The sequence below is a fragment of the Stegostoma tigrinum genome, chromosome 18, assembly GCF_030684315.1.
Source record: "Stegostoma tigrinum isolate sSteTig4 chromosome 18, sSteTig4.hap1, whole genome shotgun sequence".
Taxonomy (NCBI): domain Eukaryota; kingdom Metazoa; phylum Chordata; class Chondrichthyes; order Orectolobiformes; family Stegostomatidae; genus Stegostoma; species Stegostoma tigrinum.
The window spans coordinates 19697386-19714176 of record NC_081371.1 but is presented as its reverse complement, the minus strand read 5'-3'; the positions used below and the strand labels follow the sequence as shown (position 1 = coordinate 19714176).

At 40.9% G+C, this 16791-nt stretch overlaps 1 protein-coding gene across 2 annotated transcripts in view; it reads left to right on the top strand.

The window, feature by feature from the left end:
* atxn10 (ataxin 10) overlaps positions 1-16791 on the top strand; it is a 198453-nt gene that overhangs the window by 48526 nt on the left and 133136 nt on the right. For both annotated transcript variants that reach the window (XM_048549299.2, XM_048549300.2), the window contains exons 6-8: positions 7481-7561; positions 8829-9000; positions 14907-15015. In XM_048549299.2, coding sequence (XP_048405256.1) covers positions 7481-7561; positions 8829-9000; positions 14907-15015 — 362 coding nt within the window. The remainder of the gene's footprint in view (positions 1-7480; positions 7562-8828; positions 9001-14906; positions 15016-16791) is intronic.

Below are 16791 nucleotides of genomic sequence, written 5' to 3'. Positions count from 1 at the left end.
GGAGTATTGTGTACAGTTTGGTCTCCTTATCTGAAAAAAAATGCTAGCTATGGAGGGAGTGCAACAAAGGTTTACCAGACTGATTTCTGGAATTGCAGGACTGATATGTGAAGAGAGACCAGATCAGTTAGGACTATATTCATCGGAGTTTAGAGGAATCAGGGAGTATTTCGTAGAAACCTGCACAATTCTAACAGGACTAGGCCCACTAAGTGCAGGAAAGGTGTTCTCAATGATAGGGGAGTCCAGACCCAGCATCAGAACCTAAGGATTCAGGTTAGACTTTTAAGGACTGAGATAAGAAGAAATTTCTTCATGCAGAGAGTGGTGATCCTATAGAATTTTCTGTCACAGAAAGCCATTGAATGCTTTCAAGTTAAAGGGATCAAAGGCTATGGGGCAAAAGCAGAAACAGGGTCATGATCATATTTAATGGCAGAGCTGGCTTGAAGTGCTGAATGACCTACATCTGTTCTTGTTATGTGTGAGTGATAATGGGAACTGCAGATGCTGGAGAATCCAAGATAACAAAATGTGAGGCTGGATGAACACAGCAGGCCCAGCAGCATCTCAGGAGCACAAAAGCTGATGTTTTGGGCCTAGACCCTTCATCAGAGAGGGGGATGGGGTGAGGGTTCTGGAATAAATAGGGAGAGAGGGGGAGGCGGACCAAAGATGGAGAGAAAAGAAGATAGGTAGGGAGGGGATAGGTCAGTCCAGGGAAGATGGACAGGTCAAGGAGGTGGGATGAGGTTAGTAGGTAGGAGATGGAGGTGCGGCTCGGGGTGGGAGGAAGGGATGGGTGAGAGGAAGAACAGGTTAGGGAGGCAGAGACAGGTTGGACTGGTTTTGGGATGCATTGGGTGGAGGGGAAGAGCTGGGCTGGTTGTGTGGTGCAGTGGGGGGTGGGGACGAACTGGGCTGGTTTTGGGATGCCGTGGGGGAAGGGGAGATTTTGAAGCTGGTGAAGTCCACATTGATACCATTGGGCTGCAGGGTTCCCAAGCGGAATATGAGTTGCTGTTCCTGCAACCTTCGGGTGGCATCATTGTGGCACTGCAGGAGGCCCATGATGGACATGTCATCTAAAGAATGGGAGGGGGAGTGGAAATGGTTTGCGACTGGGAGGTACAGTTGTTTATTGCGAACCGAGCGGAGGTGTTCTGCAAAGCGGTCCCCAAGCCTCCGCTTGGTTTCCCCAAAAGTAGAGGAAATCACACCGCATCCACTGTACCCGGTGTGGCTCCCTCTACATTTGGGGAAACCAAGCGGAGGCTTGGGGACCGCTTTGCAGAACACCTCCGCTCGGTTCGCAATAAACAACTGTACCTCCCAGTCGCAAACCATTTCCACTCCCCCTCCCATTCTTTAGATGACATGTCCATCATGGGTCTCCTGCAGTGCCACAATGATGCCACCCGAAGGTTGCAGGAACAGCAACTCATATTCCGCTTGGGAACCCTGCAGCCCAATGGTATCAATGTGGACTTCACCAGCTTCAAAATCTCCCCTTCCCCCACCGCATCCCAAAACCAGCCCAGTTCGTCCCCTCCCCCCACTGCACCACACAACCAGCCCAGCTCTTCCCCTCCACCCACTGCATCCCAAAACCAGTCCAACCTGGCTCTGCCTCCCTAACCTGTTCTTCCTCTCACCCGTCCCTTCCTCCCATCCCAAGCCGCACCTCCATTTCCTACCAACTAACCTCATCCCACCTCCTTGACCTGTCCGTCTTCCCTGGACTGACCTATCCCCTCCCCACCTATACTCTCCTCTCCACCTGTCTTCTTTTCTCTCCATCTTCGGTCCGCCTCCCCCTCTCTCCCTATTTATTCCAGCACCCTCACCCCATCCCCCTCTCTGATGAAGGGTCTAGGCCCGAAACGTCAGCTTTTGTGCTCCTGAGATGCTGCTGGGCCTGCTGTGCTCATCCAGCCTCACATTTTGTTATGTCTGTTCTTGTTATTCTGTGTTTCTACTTTACCTGCTTTAAGTCCACAGATATTCTTCTTCACATTTATATATAGTGAATAACTGGGGCACAAGCACCGATCCCTGTGGTACCTAACTTATCACTGCATTCTACTGTTACAATAACCCATTTATTTCTACTTTTGTTTCCTGATTACTAACCAATTCTGAATCCATATCAGTAATATACTGCCCAAGTACTTTGATTTGGCGCACTAACCTCAACCGGGACTTTATCAAAAGCTTTCTGAAATACAATGCATCGCATCCATTGGTTCTTCCTCATCTATTCTACCAATTACATCCTCAACTTCTGGTTGGCTTGTCAAACGTGACTTCCTTATCATAAATCCATGTTGACTTTGTCTAATTCTATTGATATTTTCTAATTAATGTATAATCACATTCTTTATAGTATATTCTTGTCTTTTGTGTACTACTGATGTTAGATTACCTGGTCTATAATTCCTGTTTTTTCATTTCTTAAATATTGTGTTAACACTTTCCACCCTCTAATCTGTTCCAAAATTCTTTCAAAACTCTGAAAGATGACAATTAACATATCTGCTGTGTCTTTGACCGTGTCCTTCTAATTTCCTGTGAATTAGATTAGCAGGAACTAAAGATTAATCGTCAATTTCTCCATTACTTTGTTTTTAAGACCATAAGACATAGGAGCAGAAGTTAGGCCATTCGTCCCATAAAGTCTCTTCTGCCATTCAATCATGGCTAATAAGTTCCTCAACCCCATTCTCCCACTTTCTTGCCATAACCCTTGACCCCTTGATAATCAAGAACCTATCTATTTCTGTCGTAAATATGCTCACTGACCTGGCCTCCACAGCCTTCTGTGGCAGTGAATTCCATAGATTCAACACTCTGGCTGGAGAAGTTTCTCCTTGTCTCCGTTCTAATCGGTCTTCCCTTTACTGTACTCTAAGGCTGTGCCCTCGGGTTCTAGACTCTTCTTCCAATGGAAGCATCTTTCCAATATCCACTCTGCCCAGGCCATTCAGTATTTTGTAAGTTTCAATTGGATATCCCGTCACCCTTCTAAACTCCCATAAGTATAGGCCCAGAGTCATCAAACGTTCTTCACATGTTAAGCTTTTCATTCCTGGGACCATTCTTGTGAACCTCCTCTGAACCTGCTCCAGGGCCAGTACATCCTCCCTGAGATATGGGGCCCAAATTTGCGCACACTACTCCAAATGTGGCCTGACTAGAGCCTTTTAAAGCCTCAGTAGTATATCCCAGCTTTTATATTCAAGTCCTGTCAAAATAAATGCCAACATTGCATTTGCCTACTGACTACTGACTCAACCTGCAAGTTTACCTTGAGAGAATCCTGGACTAGAACGGCCAAGTCTCTTTGCAGTTCAGACTTCTGAATTTTCTCCCCATTTAGAAAGTAGTCCATGCTTTTATTCTTCTTGCCAAAGTGCATGACCTCACACTTTCCCACATTGTACTCCATGTGCTACTGATGGGCATGGACTAATTGCAGGCAATGGAACTAGTTTGGTTTAGGAAATCTGGTCGGCATTGATGAGCTGGGCTGAAGGGTTGTTTCCCTTCTGTATGACTCTACAATGCTAAGTGATAGCTGCTGCATTACTCCTGATCAGAGCTCTGATTTTAAGATTGCTGTAGAACAGAAGTCTACAGTTCATGGTTCAAGAACGCACGCACACACATGCCTATTGTAATGCTTTGTGAAACTTTATTCCATTGAATAATGTCTGTTATACTGAAGTGTAAGTATTGCAAAAGTTACAGTATATAAAATTCAGTCACCTGTTTGAAAGCGCACCAATTTCTGACAAGCTATGTGAAGAGCCAGTCTTTCTGTTTGCAGCTTGCAAACACTGTACTATATTTAGTACTGTGTACATCAAAGTATTATGTAGGACACATAAAGTTTTCACATCAGGTTTTAAAACAGGTAATTATATTTGTCAAAGTGGCGTCAGCAATGTATCTCATACTGCTGACAGGCTTCTCTCTGAAGTGGATATGGTATGTAACCAGTATTGGCACAACAGTGAGGTTGAAAGTCATTGCTGCTTTGTAAATTACTTTTAGGTGCAAACTTTGTAAATTACTGTCGGCAAAATTAAAGCTGTGCATCAATCTGCTTTCAAAATATGGTTTATCATATTTGACCTCTGATCAGTTTGCCTATACACCAAAACCAATGAATGGCCAGACAGACAGTCTTATTGGTGTCTGGAATAAAATATCTAATAATTGGATTTGGGCCATTGGAGTACAGAAAATAATTTTTTTTAAAGCCAATATATTTGGACTTAAACTGAAGAAACTATTCTTACACTTTTATCAGTATAACACATACAACATGGAAGAAAAAACAAAGTTGCTGGAAAAAGCTCAGCAGATCTGGCAGTATCTGTGGAGTTCTGAGGAAGGGTCACCAGACCCAAAACGTTAACTCTGTTTTCCCCTCCACAGATGCTGCCAGACCTAGTGAGCTTTTCTAGCAACTTTGTTTGTGTGCCTGATTTACAGCATCCGCAGTTCTTTTGGTTTTTACAAACATGGAAGTATGTTTGAAAGTCTGACTTGAGAAATCCATTATTGATCACTTACCTAATTATAAAGGCATGCTGTCTACATCTTACACTTTCCTAAATATACATATCCAAAGAATGTCACCAAAGATTAGCAAATGCTGTTGTTTAAGAACTTTCAGCTGTAGACATGGCTTAACTAGCTAGTTATCAGCACAGAAAATGAGTGAGCTTCACACTGTGTCCAGCTTGTTTAAAACAAAATCTACTGGCAGGGAGAGGTTTACTGTGCAGGCTTTGTTGATGAGCAAGGCTGATTGGGAAAACTTCAACAGTACTCAGAGGTATTATGGACTTACTTGGCTGGAGGATCAGATTACTGACTGATTCAGAGGCTTACTGGTGGGCATGACATGATGATCAGACAACTTAATCCTGGAGATTCTCGAGGAAGATATATAAAGTGTTGGCAGCATCAGTTTTGGAGGAAGAGAGATCATGAATGATGAGTTACCATTTTGCTTTGAAAAATTGTTGAACAAATTCTTTGAGATTACCCAGATTCAAATTGTGCAAACTTCTAGTCTCTAACTGATTTAAAGTGTTCTCTTAACCAGAAAGCATGTTCATATATATGCATTAGTACATTAATATATTCACTTAACACCCATTTCAATAAGAACAACCTTTCCAAAGAATTAGTATGAATATTTTTAAAAAACTCCACTGTACAAGAATATATTAACAATAAAGCTACAACATGATTCTGACCAACTGCAAAGGTTTCTTGTTCTTATTTGATATTTTAATATTGAAAAGCTGCACTTTGATCCTGTATAATTAAATGATTATATGTTGCAGTTGCCATGGCAGCAAATAGTGGCTGTGCTTCAGATGCAGTGATTTGGCAGTTTTTTCTCTTTCTTGTTTAAATAACTTAGTTTTTGATGTACACTTGTTTAGCTTTTCTGGTTGATTAGATTTTGTTTGATTGGCCTTATTGAAAAGTTATAGTTGAGGTCATGACAGTAACTCAGTTTCATCCCTAGACCTTTTACCCATGTCTCTGTACTTAATTAGAAGAAACATTAAAATGAGAAGTGACGTTTTTTTCTTCAAGCATTTGGCCCCCAGTCTGAAGCCGCCATCTTTTTATTTCAGCAAAGAAATGCCACAGTATGTTTTCTTGCTTAATCCTTGGCTCCAATATCTCAAATGCTCATTTGACTTTCTTGTTTTTTTGCTAATTCCCTTGAAAGTGCTAAACTTATGTTGGCAAGGAGTTTGAGCTTTTATGGCAGAACAACAGTACCATGTCATATGGTTCCTGGTTGCCATTCAAACTGATATATTATTGGTAGCTACTTCTCTAGTGAATGGTACTACCAAATGTGATCTGATAACTAGCAGTAAGCGACAGATTACCATTAGGATTAACAACCCTTGCAAACATTGGTTTTTATCTCATTCACTCCACCTTGTCTTTTGCCTGACCCACCACAGTGATGCTGAAATGAGGAACGACATTCCTCATGCCTCCAATGCTGTGTTTACTTACCTGATTTTAGATTAGAATTTGATATTACAATATCTTAAACTGGCTATATTGAAAACTTGATGATTAGAGTGCCCAGATTTAAAGAGGTAGGTAAAAGAGCCGGTGGATATCTTTTTTAGCACAAAGATATTATAATTTGAAATATGTTACCTGGTAAAGTGGTAGAAACAGATTCAGTAGTAATTTTCAGAGAAGAATAACATACATACTTGGAGTGAATACTGGAGGGATAAAAGGAAAAAGTTAAGTGGGACCAACTGAATTGATCTTTGAAGTAGATGATGTAGAGGTAGTGGGCCAAATGACCTCATTCTGTGCTGTGTTGTATTAAAGGAGTATTGTTCAGAACTATCAGTTTAATTGTTGTTTAGATAGACATTTGTTGGTATGAATCACAACCCATCTGCTTTGTATTGCAATAACATGACACTTTGAGCTTAAATAGAAGAGAAGTTAATGTGGCTCCAAAGTTGAAATATTTTGGCATTGATTAATATACAGAATTTTTTGTATCCATTTATTAAATACATTTGCATTCAAATTCATTTTTTGTGATGTCAGTCAGTGGCGATCTAAACACCTTTTTGGTTGCACACCATTTGTGGATAATGTAAAATTGAATTGTCCTTGAGGGAAATAACTAAGTCAAATGTTTTAAATGACACTTATTTCCGAATTCAAGTCGGACTTTAATGGCATTGAGGACTTGTTGGAAAATGAAATTGTATAACTTCAAATGATATAGCCTGACAAAATTCTATGTAATCTTCCAAACATTCATTCATTCTGACCAGAAGACTTGAAGAAAAAAAAATACAAGTCAAAACGTTTCAATTGAATCTTAAAAGTAACATTGTTAAAATTTATACAAAAGTTTAGGTTATTTAATGTTATTTTAGCTGGTATAAATTTCAAAAACTTGGCTTCATAAGTGCTTATGAAGTGGTATGCAAACTTCCCTCTGAGTTTATGATTGCACTGCAGTTGAGCCAATTGCAAGCCATACAGAGAGCAAACATGCCATATGCAAGCAGCAGTCTTTTATAGATGCACACATGCTTTGCAGTCTTAAAGGAATTGGTTAGTGCAACAAAAACTGGATATGCACAGCAAAGGGAAATTCAAGAGAACTCTAGTTTTAGCTCATCGATATGGAAAATGTAGATGATGCATATAGTAGCAAGTAAATAAATTACAATTTTTTACTTAGTTTCCAGTAAGTTATATTTGTTTGAAAAATAAGCATTTGTGAACTTAAAAGTTTTGTTGTAAATGTCTTGAAAGTCATTCAATTTAATTGTGACTTCTTTCTTTCTTGTAAGATTTTAAGAGGCTATCACTGAAGAATGTTATGTTAATATGTTAAACTCATAACTTCTCAAAACTCGCTAACTCTTACAACTTAATATTTTCTTTTCAGCTTTCTGATTGTGACAGAGCATTTTCTGAAATGTCCAGACTTGATGGCTGAATTGTACATCAAATTGAATAACCATGAAAGGTAGGACAAAAATCCAGTTTGGATAGCTGCCTTATGGTCTTTGGCCCTAGCTGTTCAAGCCTTGATATTTCCAAACATAGCTGTTATTTCGTTCTACTTTTACAGATAACACAAACAAATTCTTAGAAGGCTGGATGTTTTTCCCAATTTACTGCAGAGGGGTGCTTTCAGATTGCCCTGGTTAGATATAACTTGCCAAAGTATTTGGGTCAGGTTAATTTCAGAAGATTTAATTGCAAATCTCTATTGCAAACAGGATGATTGACCATGATTTTAACATAGAAAGTCGACCTTTTTATCTTTTTATTGCCTTTCCATATAAACTGGCAGACTTGCTCCTGTACAATAATTATTAGCAACTAGGCTGTGCAGAGTGAATTGTGATGTTCAATAGTTCAAAAACTTGATTTCCTACACACTTGCTTGTGATCTCTGCTGCTGACCATGTAAATCATGCCGCTATTTGGAAAAATACATGTTGTGCTTTTTGTGAGAATTTCCAGTCTTCGGTGCCTGCTCCAGAGTAGGAGGATTTTTGCTGCGATTTTGCCAAAAAGGGTGTTTCATTTATCCCCATAAACCGAATATGACCCCTTTGGGGTCTGTGGAGGCTGTACCCCAAAACAGTGCCTCTCAAAAATGTGAAGGGAAAACAGTCTAATTAGCAGACAAGAAAGAGAACAGACCAACCTCTCTATCCACCCTAATATAGATACTCTTCACATTTCATAAATGTGAAAAACGCCTTTGTAAAGTGAAAAGGTTTTCCTTGATGAGAAACAGTCTTTTTTTTTGATTGCCATCTTGTATTTTTCCTAAAAGTAGCCATTTTCTATATACGTTTTATGCTGTGATTCTTGATCCTCAACATTTGTTGTTAGATTACTTTGGCCAAGTTGTGATAGCTTTCAGAAAAGAGCATATTTTGGCACTTGGTTGAATCACATTAAATTCTGCCTGTATCTCTGATCAATCCAATTAGTTGAAATCCAAAATAGAAAATTTGAAAAAAATATGAATTTTAATAAGAGTCTACTTGTATGGATGTTAGCAAGATAAATTTAAAACAGAACAATACCACACATTATGATAGTATGCATAAACCCCTTTTGAAGTTAATATCTTTTTGAAAATAATCTGAAATGTATTATTTTACTGTTCATGACATCACATCTTTATATAAAATAGGTGTTTTGCAGGAACTTATTATATAATGACTTTTCAGGTGTTACGAGTTACAGCTCTGGCTAATAATCTTCTGTTTCAGGATTGTAGTTTTGGATCTGATATCTGCAAAATTGAGTGAGATACTGGGGTGTCCAGTTGGCAGTGATGACTTGACTGCTGTTATGAAGATGATGCAATTCTTGGCAAGCCTTTTCCTACAGAAATGCACAGCAGTGTTGAAATTCACTTCTGCTACTGATGAAGAGAATGAGGTATGATAGGGATTTATCCCACTTCCACCAAATTAGATTTAAAAGGAAAGTTTTAATTTCATGGTGCTGTTCACATTGTGTATGTGGCTTGAAAGAATTGAATATTTTATTCTCAGCTTGTGAAGATGTAGAAGAGAATGGGTTGAGGTATTTGGCTATGGTTTGAACAAGACAACTTATTTAGGTGTATTGCAAGGCTTCACTAACAATTGTTATGATGAATTTAACATCTAATTCTAGTTGTTAATTATTGTTTCTCATTACCAAGCTACAACTATGAACACAGATATTCTGTCAAAATATTGACCAACCGTATTAACATTATTACAGAAATATTTTTATATTTGTTCTTTGGGGATCAAATGGGTGACAATGCAAGGCAATGTATATTACGCATCCTAAGGCTCCCTGGAGAAATTACAATTAGCCCTAACCAATGGATTCATATGTTGAGCAGATAACTTGAGGGTCATAGATATTCTGTCATAAAGTAGTGCAAGAGGAAAGCTTTTGCTGGTCCCTAAATTGCGACAGCTTACCGTTATGGGATTTGAATTCATAAAAGTCTGGTTGCTGGTCCAGCACCACAACCACAAGGTCATGTAATCGTGCTGACAACACAACCAAATTTTGGTGCTCTGACAAGAATTGCATCCTCACCTGACGCTTTGTTGTTCTTTAGTGTAGAATGCCACTTGCTCTTCTGTGACAGCGATTGTTTTGTTTTGTTTGTGCTGAGTTGATACTGTTAACACCCTCACTGAAGCTATGACAGCATGAAACTTACTCTAAACATAGTGAGACAAAGATCCATTGCCAACCATTTCTGCCACAATGCACTGCCCCTGCACTTCCCAATTATCAAAATCTGCGAAGAAGCTTTGAACATTATGGACCACTTTTCCGTGTGTTGGGATCCTAATGTCAACAAGGACAGACAATGCAACATTCAACATTCCTTTCAATGTGCCAGGGCAGATTTCAGTTCCTTGAGAAAGCATCTCAAACCGCAAACTGAGAGTACTAGTGAAACCTGCACTCCTATGTGGTTCAGAGCAATGGACTATGTAGTGCAGGGATTGCAAAAGTTCCACTAGAATTGTGTCTGCAAGATTCTCCAAATTCATTAACAGTATAGGTGCATCAGGTTAGTATTTTCACTTGGGCAGTGAAGAATTGACCATGTTCGATCAGCTGTCAATAGAATGAGAGGGATTTTCTGTCTTGCTATTTGTCACAAAGTACTTATCCATATGTTGCCTAGTTATCGTCGTCTTTTCTGCTTAGGTAGTCCCTTGTGGTTGAGGATGAATTGCCTCTACTGAAAAGGAGTTCTCAGATGATTGAAGAGTCCAATACATAACCTACAATCGCTGTCATAGAAGAGCAAGTGGCAGTTGGGAAAATGGGAGGTGGGTTGCCAAGTATGTATTTCTTTATCAAAGCTCACCTTCAGCTTGTGTCAACGAGGAGACATTAGGTGTACAGATCAGTGTCAGATGCTTTCCCTCCACCTCAGCAGTGTTGAGCCAGAGTTTCCCAGGTGGCAATGGGAACATTGCATTTCACAAGGAGGCTTTTCGAGTGTGCTTGAAGCATTTTCCTTGCTGCCCGCTTGTGGCTTGCTGACTGTGTTGAAGGTCCACGTGGAGCTGCATGCATGACGTGAGATTTCCAAAATAAACTGTCGCTTGGAGCTTCAATGCATTTATTTTGGAAAGTTGAGCTTTGATGATGAAAGCAATACTTGGCACCCGACCGCTTGCTCCCCTGTGACAGAGACTGTAGATCATGCATTGGACTCTTCAATCATCTGAGAATTTCTTTTCCGTGCAGAGGCAATTCCTCCTCAACCACGAGAAAAGAAGATGACGACTTGGCAACATACGGATGAGTACTTTGTGACAAATAGCAAGATTGAAAACGCCTGTCATTCAATGGAGAGCTGATCTTGAATATTCCTATACAAGTCTCTAAAGTCTAGCTTGTCTTTTTGTTACACAATGTATATATCTTCATGTTCTTAGAATAGTTCATACTACCACTTGTTCTGCTCTGTTGGTCCAAAATCCCTGACCCCACCCATAACATCATGTGAATATCTGCATTATTGTTACCTACCATACCACATCTGCAGTTGAACTGGATTGGACAGCTGAGTTGTTCGTGATAGAGTTTAACTTTCTACACCACTAACGTTGGCCTGTGACCATCAGCAATACTGAGAGTTATTTTGTTGTGAACACAAGGAGCTTTGGTATGCAAAAACAAAATACCTGAGCTCCCTATGCCAGAAATTTTTATTTTCACACAACGACAGAAGTATATTTAGATATCTCTTTCCTGGACCTGTCTGCTTCCATCTCCAGCAACCACCTGGAAAGCAATATCCATTTCAAGCCCACCAACTCCCACAGCTACCTCAAATATACCTCCTCTCACCCACCTTCTTGCAAAAATGCCATCCCCTATTCCCAATTTCTTTGCCTCAACCACATCTGCTCCCGAGATGAGGCATTCCACTCCCAGACGTCTCAGATGTTCTTGTTTTTCAAGGACCACAACACCATTGACCGTGTGTCTCTCATTTCCTGCAACTCATCCCTCACACCCCCTCCCCGCAATAGCAACAAAAGCAGAATTCCCCTTGTCCTTGCATACAACCCACCAACCTCCGGATCCAACACTTCATCCTCCGGCACTTCCACCACCTGCAATTTGACCCCACTGCCAAAGACATTTTTCCCTCCCCATCATTATCTGCCTTCTGGCGGGACCACTCTCTCTGTGACTCCCTTGTCCGCTCCACACCCCTCACCAGTCCCACCACCCCTGGCACTTTTCCCTGCAACTGCAGGAAGTGCTACACCTGCCCTTACACCATACCCCTCACCCTAAACCCAGGCCCCAAGAAAACCTTCCACATCAAACTGATGTTCACCTGCACATCTGCTAATTTGGTATACTGTATCCGCTGTTCCCGATGTGGCCTCCTGTACATTGCGAAAACCAAGCGGAGGCGTGGATACCACTTCGTGGAACACCAACACTCAGTTTGTGACAAATGACTGCGCCTCCCAGCTGCGAACCACTTCAACTCCCCCTTCCGCTCTTTGGATGACATATCCATCTTAGGCCGCGTCCAGCGCCACAATGATGCCACTCGAAGGTTGCAGGAAGAACATTCATATTTCGCTTGGGAACCCTGCAGCCCAGTGGTATCAATGTGTACTTTTCCAGCTTCAAAAGCTCCTCTTTCCCCCAACCACATCCCAAAACCAGCCCAGCTTGTCCCCGCCTCTCTAACCTGTCCATCCTTTTTCCCGCCTATCCACTCCACTCATCTCAACCCCTAATCCCACCACCTACCTACCAGCATCATCCCTGCCTCCTTGACCTGTCCATCTTCCCTGGACTGACCAACTCCCACCCTACCTCCCCACCTACGCTCACCTTTCCTGGCTCCACCCCGCCTCCTTGACCTGTCCATCTCCTCTCTGCCTATCTGCCCCTAGAATCCAGCTTCCCTCTATCCCCCCTTCCCCAGTCCTGAAGAAGGGTCCAAACCGGAGACATCAGCTTTCCTGTTCCTCTGATGCTGCTTGGCCTGCTGTGTTCATCCAGCTCTATACCTTGTTATCTCAGTATATTTAGACAGTTGTCTTTTGCCTTTCCCCTTCCTCTGTTTATTCCAAAGGCTGCCTTTGGGAGAGGCCACTTTTTACATCCAGGTTTTTTCAAATCTGCTCTATTGAGGATTCTAATCCCCATGAGCTAAAACCAGGATCTTCACTATACCTGAGATAGTAGGAACTGCTGATGCTGGAGAATCTGAAATAACACTGTGTAGAGCTGGATGAACACAGCAGGCCAAGCAGCGTCACAGCCGAGCAGGAAAGCTGATGTTTCGGGTCAAGACCCTTCTTCAGAAATGGTGGAGGGGAAGGGGATTTTGAAATAAATAGGGACAGAGGGGGAGGCGGACAGAAGATGAATAGAGGAGAAGATAGGCAGAGAGGAGACGGACAGGTCAAGGAGGCGGGGATAGAGCCAGTAAAGGTGAGTGTAGGTGGGGAGTTAGGGAGGGGATGGGTCGGTCCAGGGAGGATGGATAGGTCAAGGAGGCGAGATGAGGGTGGGGCTTGAGGTGGGAGGAATGGCTAGGGAGGTGGGGACGCGTTGGGCTGGTTTTGGGATGCGGTACGGGGACGGGAGATTTTGAAGCTTGTGAAGTCTACATTGATACCCTTGGGCTGCAGGGTTCCCAAGCGAAATATGAGCTGCAGTTCTTGTAGCTTTCAGGTGGCATCATTGTGGCAATGCAGGAGGCCCAGAATGGGCGTGTCATCCAAGGAGTTAGGGTGGGGGGTTGGAGTTGAAATGGTTTGCGACTGGGAGATGTAGTTGTTGGTTGTGAACATCTCTCAGTCGCGAACCATTTCAACTCCCCTGATCACTGCATGGATGACATGTTCATCCTGGGCCTCCTGCATTGCTGTGGTGGCACCAAATGAAATCTGCAGGAACAGCATGTCATATTTCACTTGGGAACCCTGCAGCCAAAGGGTGTCGATGTGAACTTCACAAGCTTCAAAATCTCTCTTTCCCTTACTACATTCCAAAACCAGCCCAGCTTGTCCCCACCTCCCTAACCTGTCCTTCCTCCCACCTGTCCACTCCTCCCACCTCAAGCCCCACCCCATCTCCTACCTACTAGCCTCTTCCCGCCCCCTTGACCTGTCTGTCTCATCTCCACCTGTCTCCTCCTTTATCCATCTTCTGTTTATCTCCCTGGGCTGACCCAACTCTCCGTCTATATTCACCTTTACTGGCTCCACCCCTGCTCTTTTGACCTGTCTGTCGTCTCTCCACCTATCTTCTCCTTTTATCCATCTTGTATCCACCGCCCCCTTTGTCCCTATTTATTTCAGAATCCCCTTGCCCTCCCCATTCTGAAGAAGGGTCTTAACCCAAATTGTCAGTTTTCCTGCTCCTGTGATGCTGCTTGGCCTGCTGTGTTGATCTAACTGTACAACGTGTTATCTCTTCACTATACCTCCTATTTTTCCATATTTTTCCCAATTCTAGAATGTTCAAATACATTCCCAAGTCTGTTTCCTTTCTGTATAGCATGCACTACATGATTTCCCTGGATAACGGAATTTTGGAAGTCTGCTTGTTTTCTTTTAACGCTTGTGAGACCAATAAGGAAATGCACAAGACACATTTCGATCTGAATGAAATTGAATGTTGGTCATTCTGGGACTACGTGCGACTGAAGAAACTGACAGTTGCCAGTGATCCTAGTAACAGTTGCTTCACAAAATGTGGAATAATGCAATTTTATATGTTTCCACAGACTGGAATTGTTTAAGCCCTTATGGGCAAGGCAGTTTTTTTTTATTTATTTCTTTTTCCTTCCTCCTTGTATTATACTTCATTAGAAGGGTACTGTTTTCATATTGAAGGGTCTAGGCCTGAAACGTCAGCTTTTGTGCTCCTAAGATGCTGCTTGGCCTGCTGTGTTCATCGAGCTCCACACGTTGTTATCTTGGATTCTCTGACATCTGCAGTTCCCATTATCTCTGTTCATTTACCCTTTTTTATTATTGAATGGGATTTATGAAATCATTTGTCACAGCAACAAATTAGATTTTGGTCTATACATTGAATCAAAGAAAAGAAAATCAACTTTATTTGGCCTTGGTTTGAATTGTCTCAAATGGCGATTTTGCTGCCAAATTATTTTGAAAATTGTTGTGTTTCTAAAAGCATATTCTCTCAATCCATAGTTTGGAATGCTTAAAATTATAAAATGTATGTTTGTGATTTGCTGTTATGATCTTATGGTCTGCTTGTTTTTAGCTGTTCCAACACACATTTATCTTTTTTTTTGTTTTGCATAGGAAGCCCTCATTGTAATCAGGCTTCTTGATATTCTTTGTGAAACAACTTCAAACTATGAAAAGTTCAGTTATTTGCAGAATTCACCTGGTCTCCTAGAGACTGTTGTTGGTAAGTGCAAAGTGAAAATAAATGGGGAACAATTGCAAGAAAGATTCTGAATGGTGTTGAGAAAGTTACTATCAGAACAAAAAAAAATTCTGAATTTTGAGTAAGAAAATGTATAATTGTTACTTCAGTAATTATTGAAGAGATAATTTTAATATATAAAACTTGTGCTTATTGGAGGCTATAATCCAATTCATAAACCAAAAACAAAACAAACTGTCGAGAGGTACATTGGGGCCAGCATTATAAAAGTTCAGTGTTAATGTTTTGTGTCCAGTGATCGTTCTTCAGAACTTGTCGCTTGTCTGAAAACATTAATTCTGTTTTCTGTTCACAGATGCTGCCAGACCTGTTGAGTTTCTCCAACAACTTCTGTTTTTGCATCACATTTCCAGCATGCTTAATTCTTTGCTTTATTTTGTTGTAAAAGATCAGTTGTAATCTTATCTGAATTAGAACCCCATAAGCTCCATTATGTTACGCCGTGCAGATATTGAGTAGTTTGCCAAGGAAATGAGCCATTTGGAGTAAGAATCCTTCAGAGAGTATACTGAAGTTATGCAGTAATTATTGTGCAAATTCAATGACCTGAAAGTATAAAAGGGGCAAAAGACTAACAGAGAACATTACAAGAACAATACAACCTTGCTCTCCATCTTTCGTAAATTGCCAAAAATTATTGCAGTACCATGTATTGCTTTGATGTGACTGCAAATGCAGCATTACCTACAAACTCAACCTTGGTTCCAGTTTTTGTGTTCAGATAACCCAGATTAATATAGAACAGAAACGAAGGTTAATGATTAAAATTGAACATTCATAACAATAACATAAGCTGAAATTTGGCAGAAGCAAGGCTGGATTGATGAACTATTTCGGGTTACAAAACTTCTTCATACTGGAGAGAATGGCCCACATTTTTTTTGTAATTGTAACTGAGAGCCCATAATTGTTATCAAGGTGCAATGTCTGGCAGGTTTACCTTCACAGTTAAACACAGAAATCAGCAAGTTGTTGCCAACTTTTTCCAGCCCCACCTGAAGCATTGCTGCACTGATGCCTTAATGAAAACTCAACATTAAAACATTTGAAGGTCATTAAATCTATGGTATTTGCTTGCTAGATACTGACAAAGTACATCACGATTAGCTCGCACTTGAATATTCAAGTGTAAATGATTTTTTAGTAGTCTTTGTTAATATCAACATCCTCCTCTTTGTATTGAAATTGTATTTTTTCCAGTGGAAATTCTTATTGCTTTTTTCATTGTTTTACATATTTAAAAATCTAATTTTTGATTTTTTTCTTACCTATTATCTCTCTCAATCTTAATAACACATTTCTCCTTTCCCGTCTGTACATTGTTTTCAGTAGCAGATTTTACATTGTATTTCCTGCTTTAGTTTTTGCATGTTATTCTTCAGTCTGTTTGGGTGAGAACACAAATACAGATACCCTGAAGAGGGTGCCACTCTATTTTGACAGATTTACAATTGTCAGGCCCAGTGTAAAAGCCAGTTTAAACACTTTGTACAATTATAATGAATGGGGAATTTGTTCACATTTGACTGCAAAATCCCGACTAGTGCCACTGCACTGGACCACGTGGATTTATGTAAAAGTGGTCCAAACAGAATTCTTTTGGATAAAGCTACAGCATAACAAATGACAGATTATTGGAAGCTTGTTAAAGGTGATACAATAGTGGGAAAGAAATTGAGAGATGACTTTTGATGACAAGTGCATTGAATATGTGTACTGACGATTGTGCCCTTTACA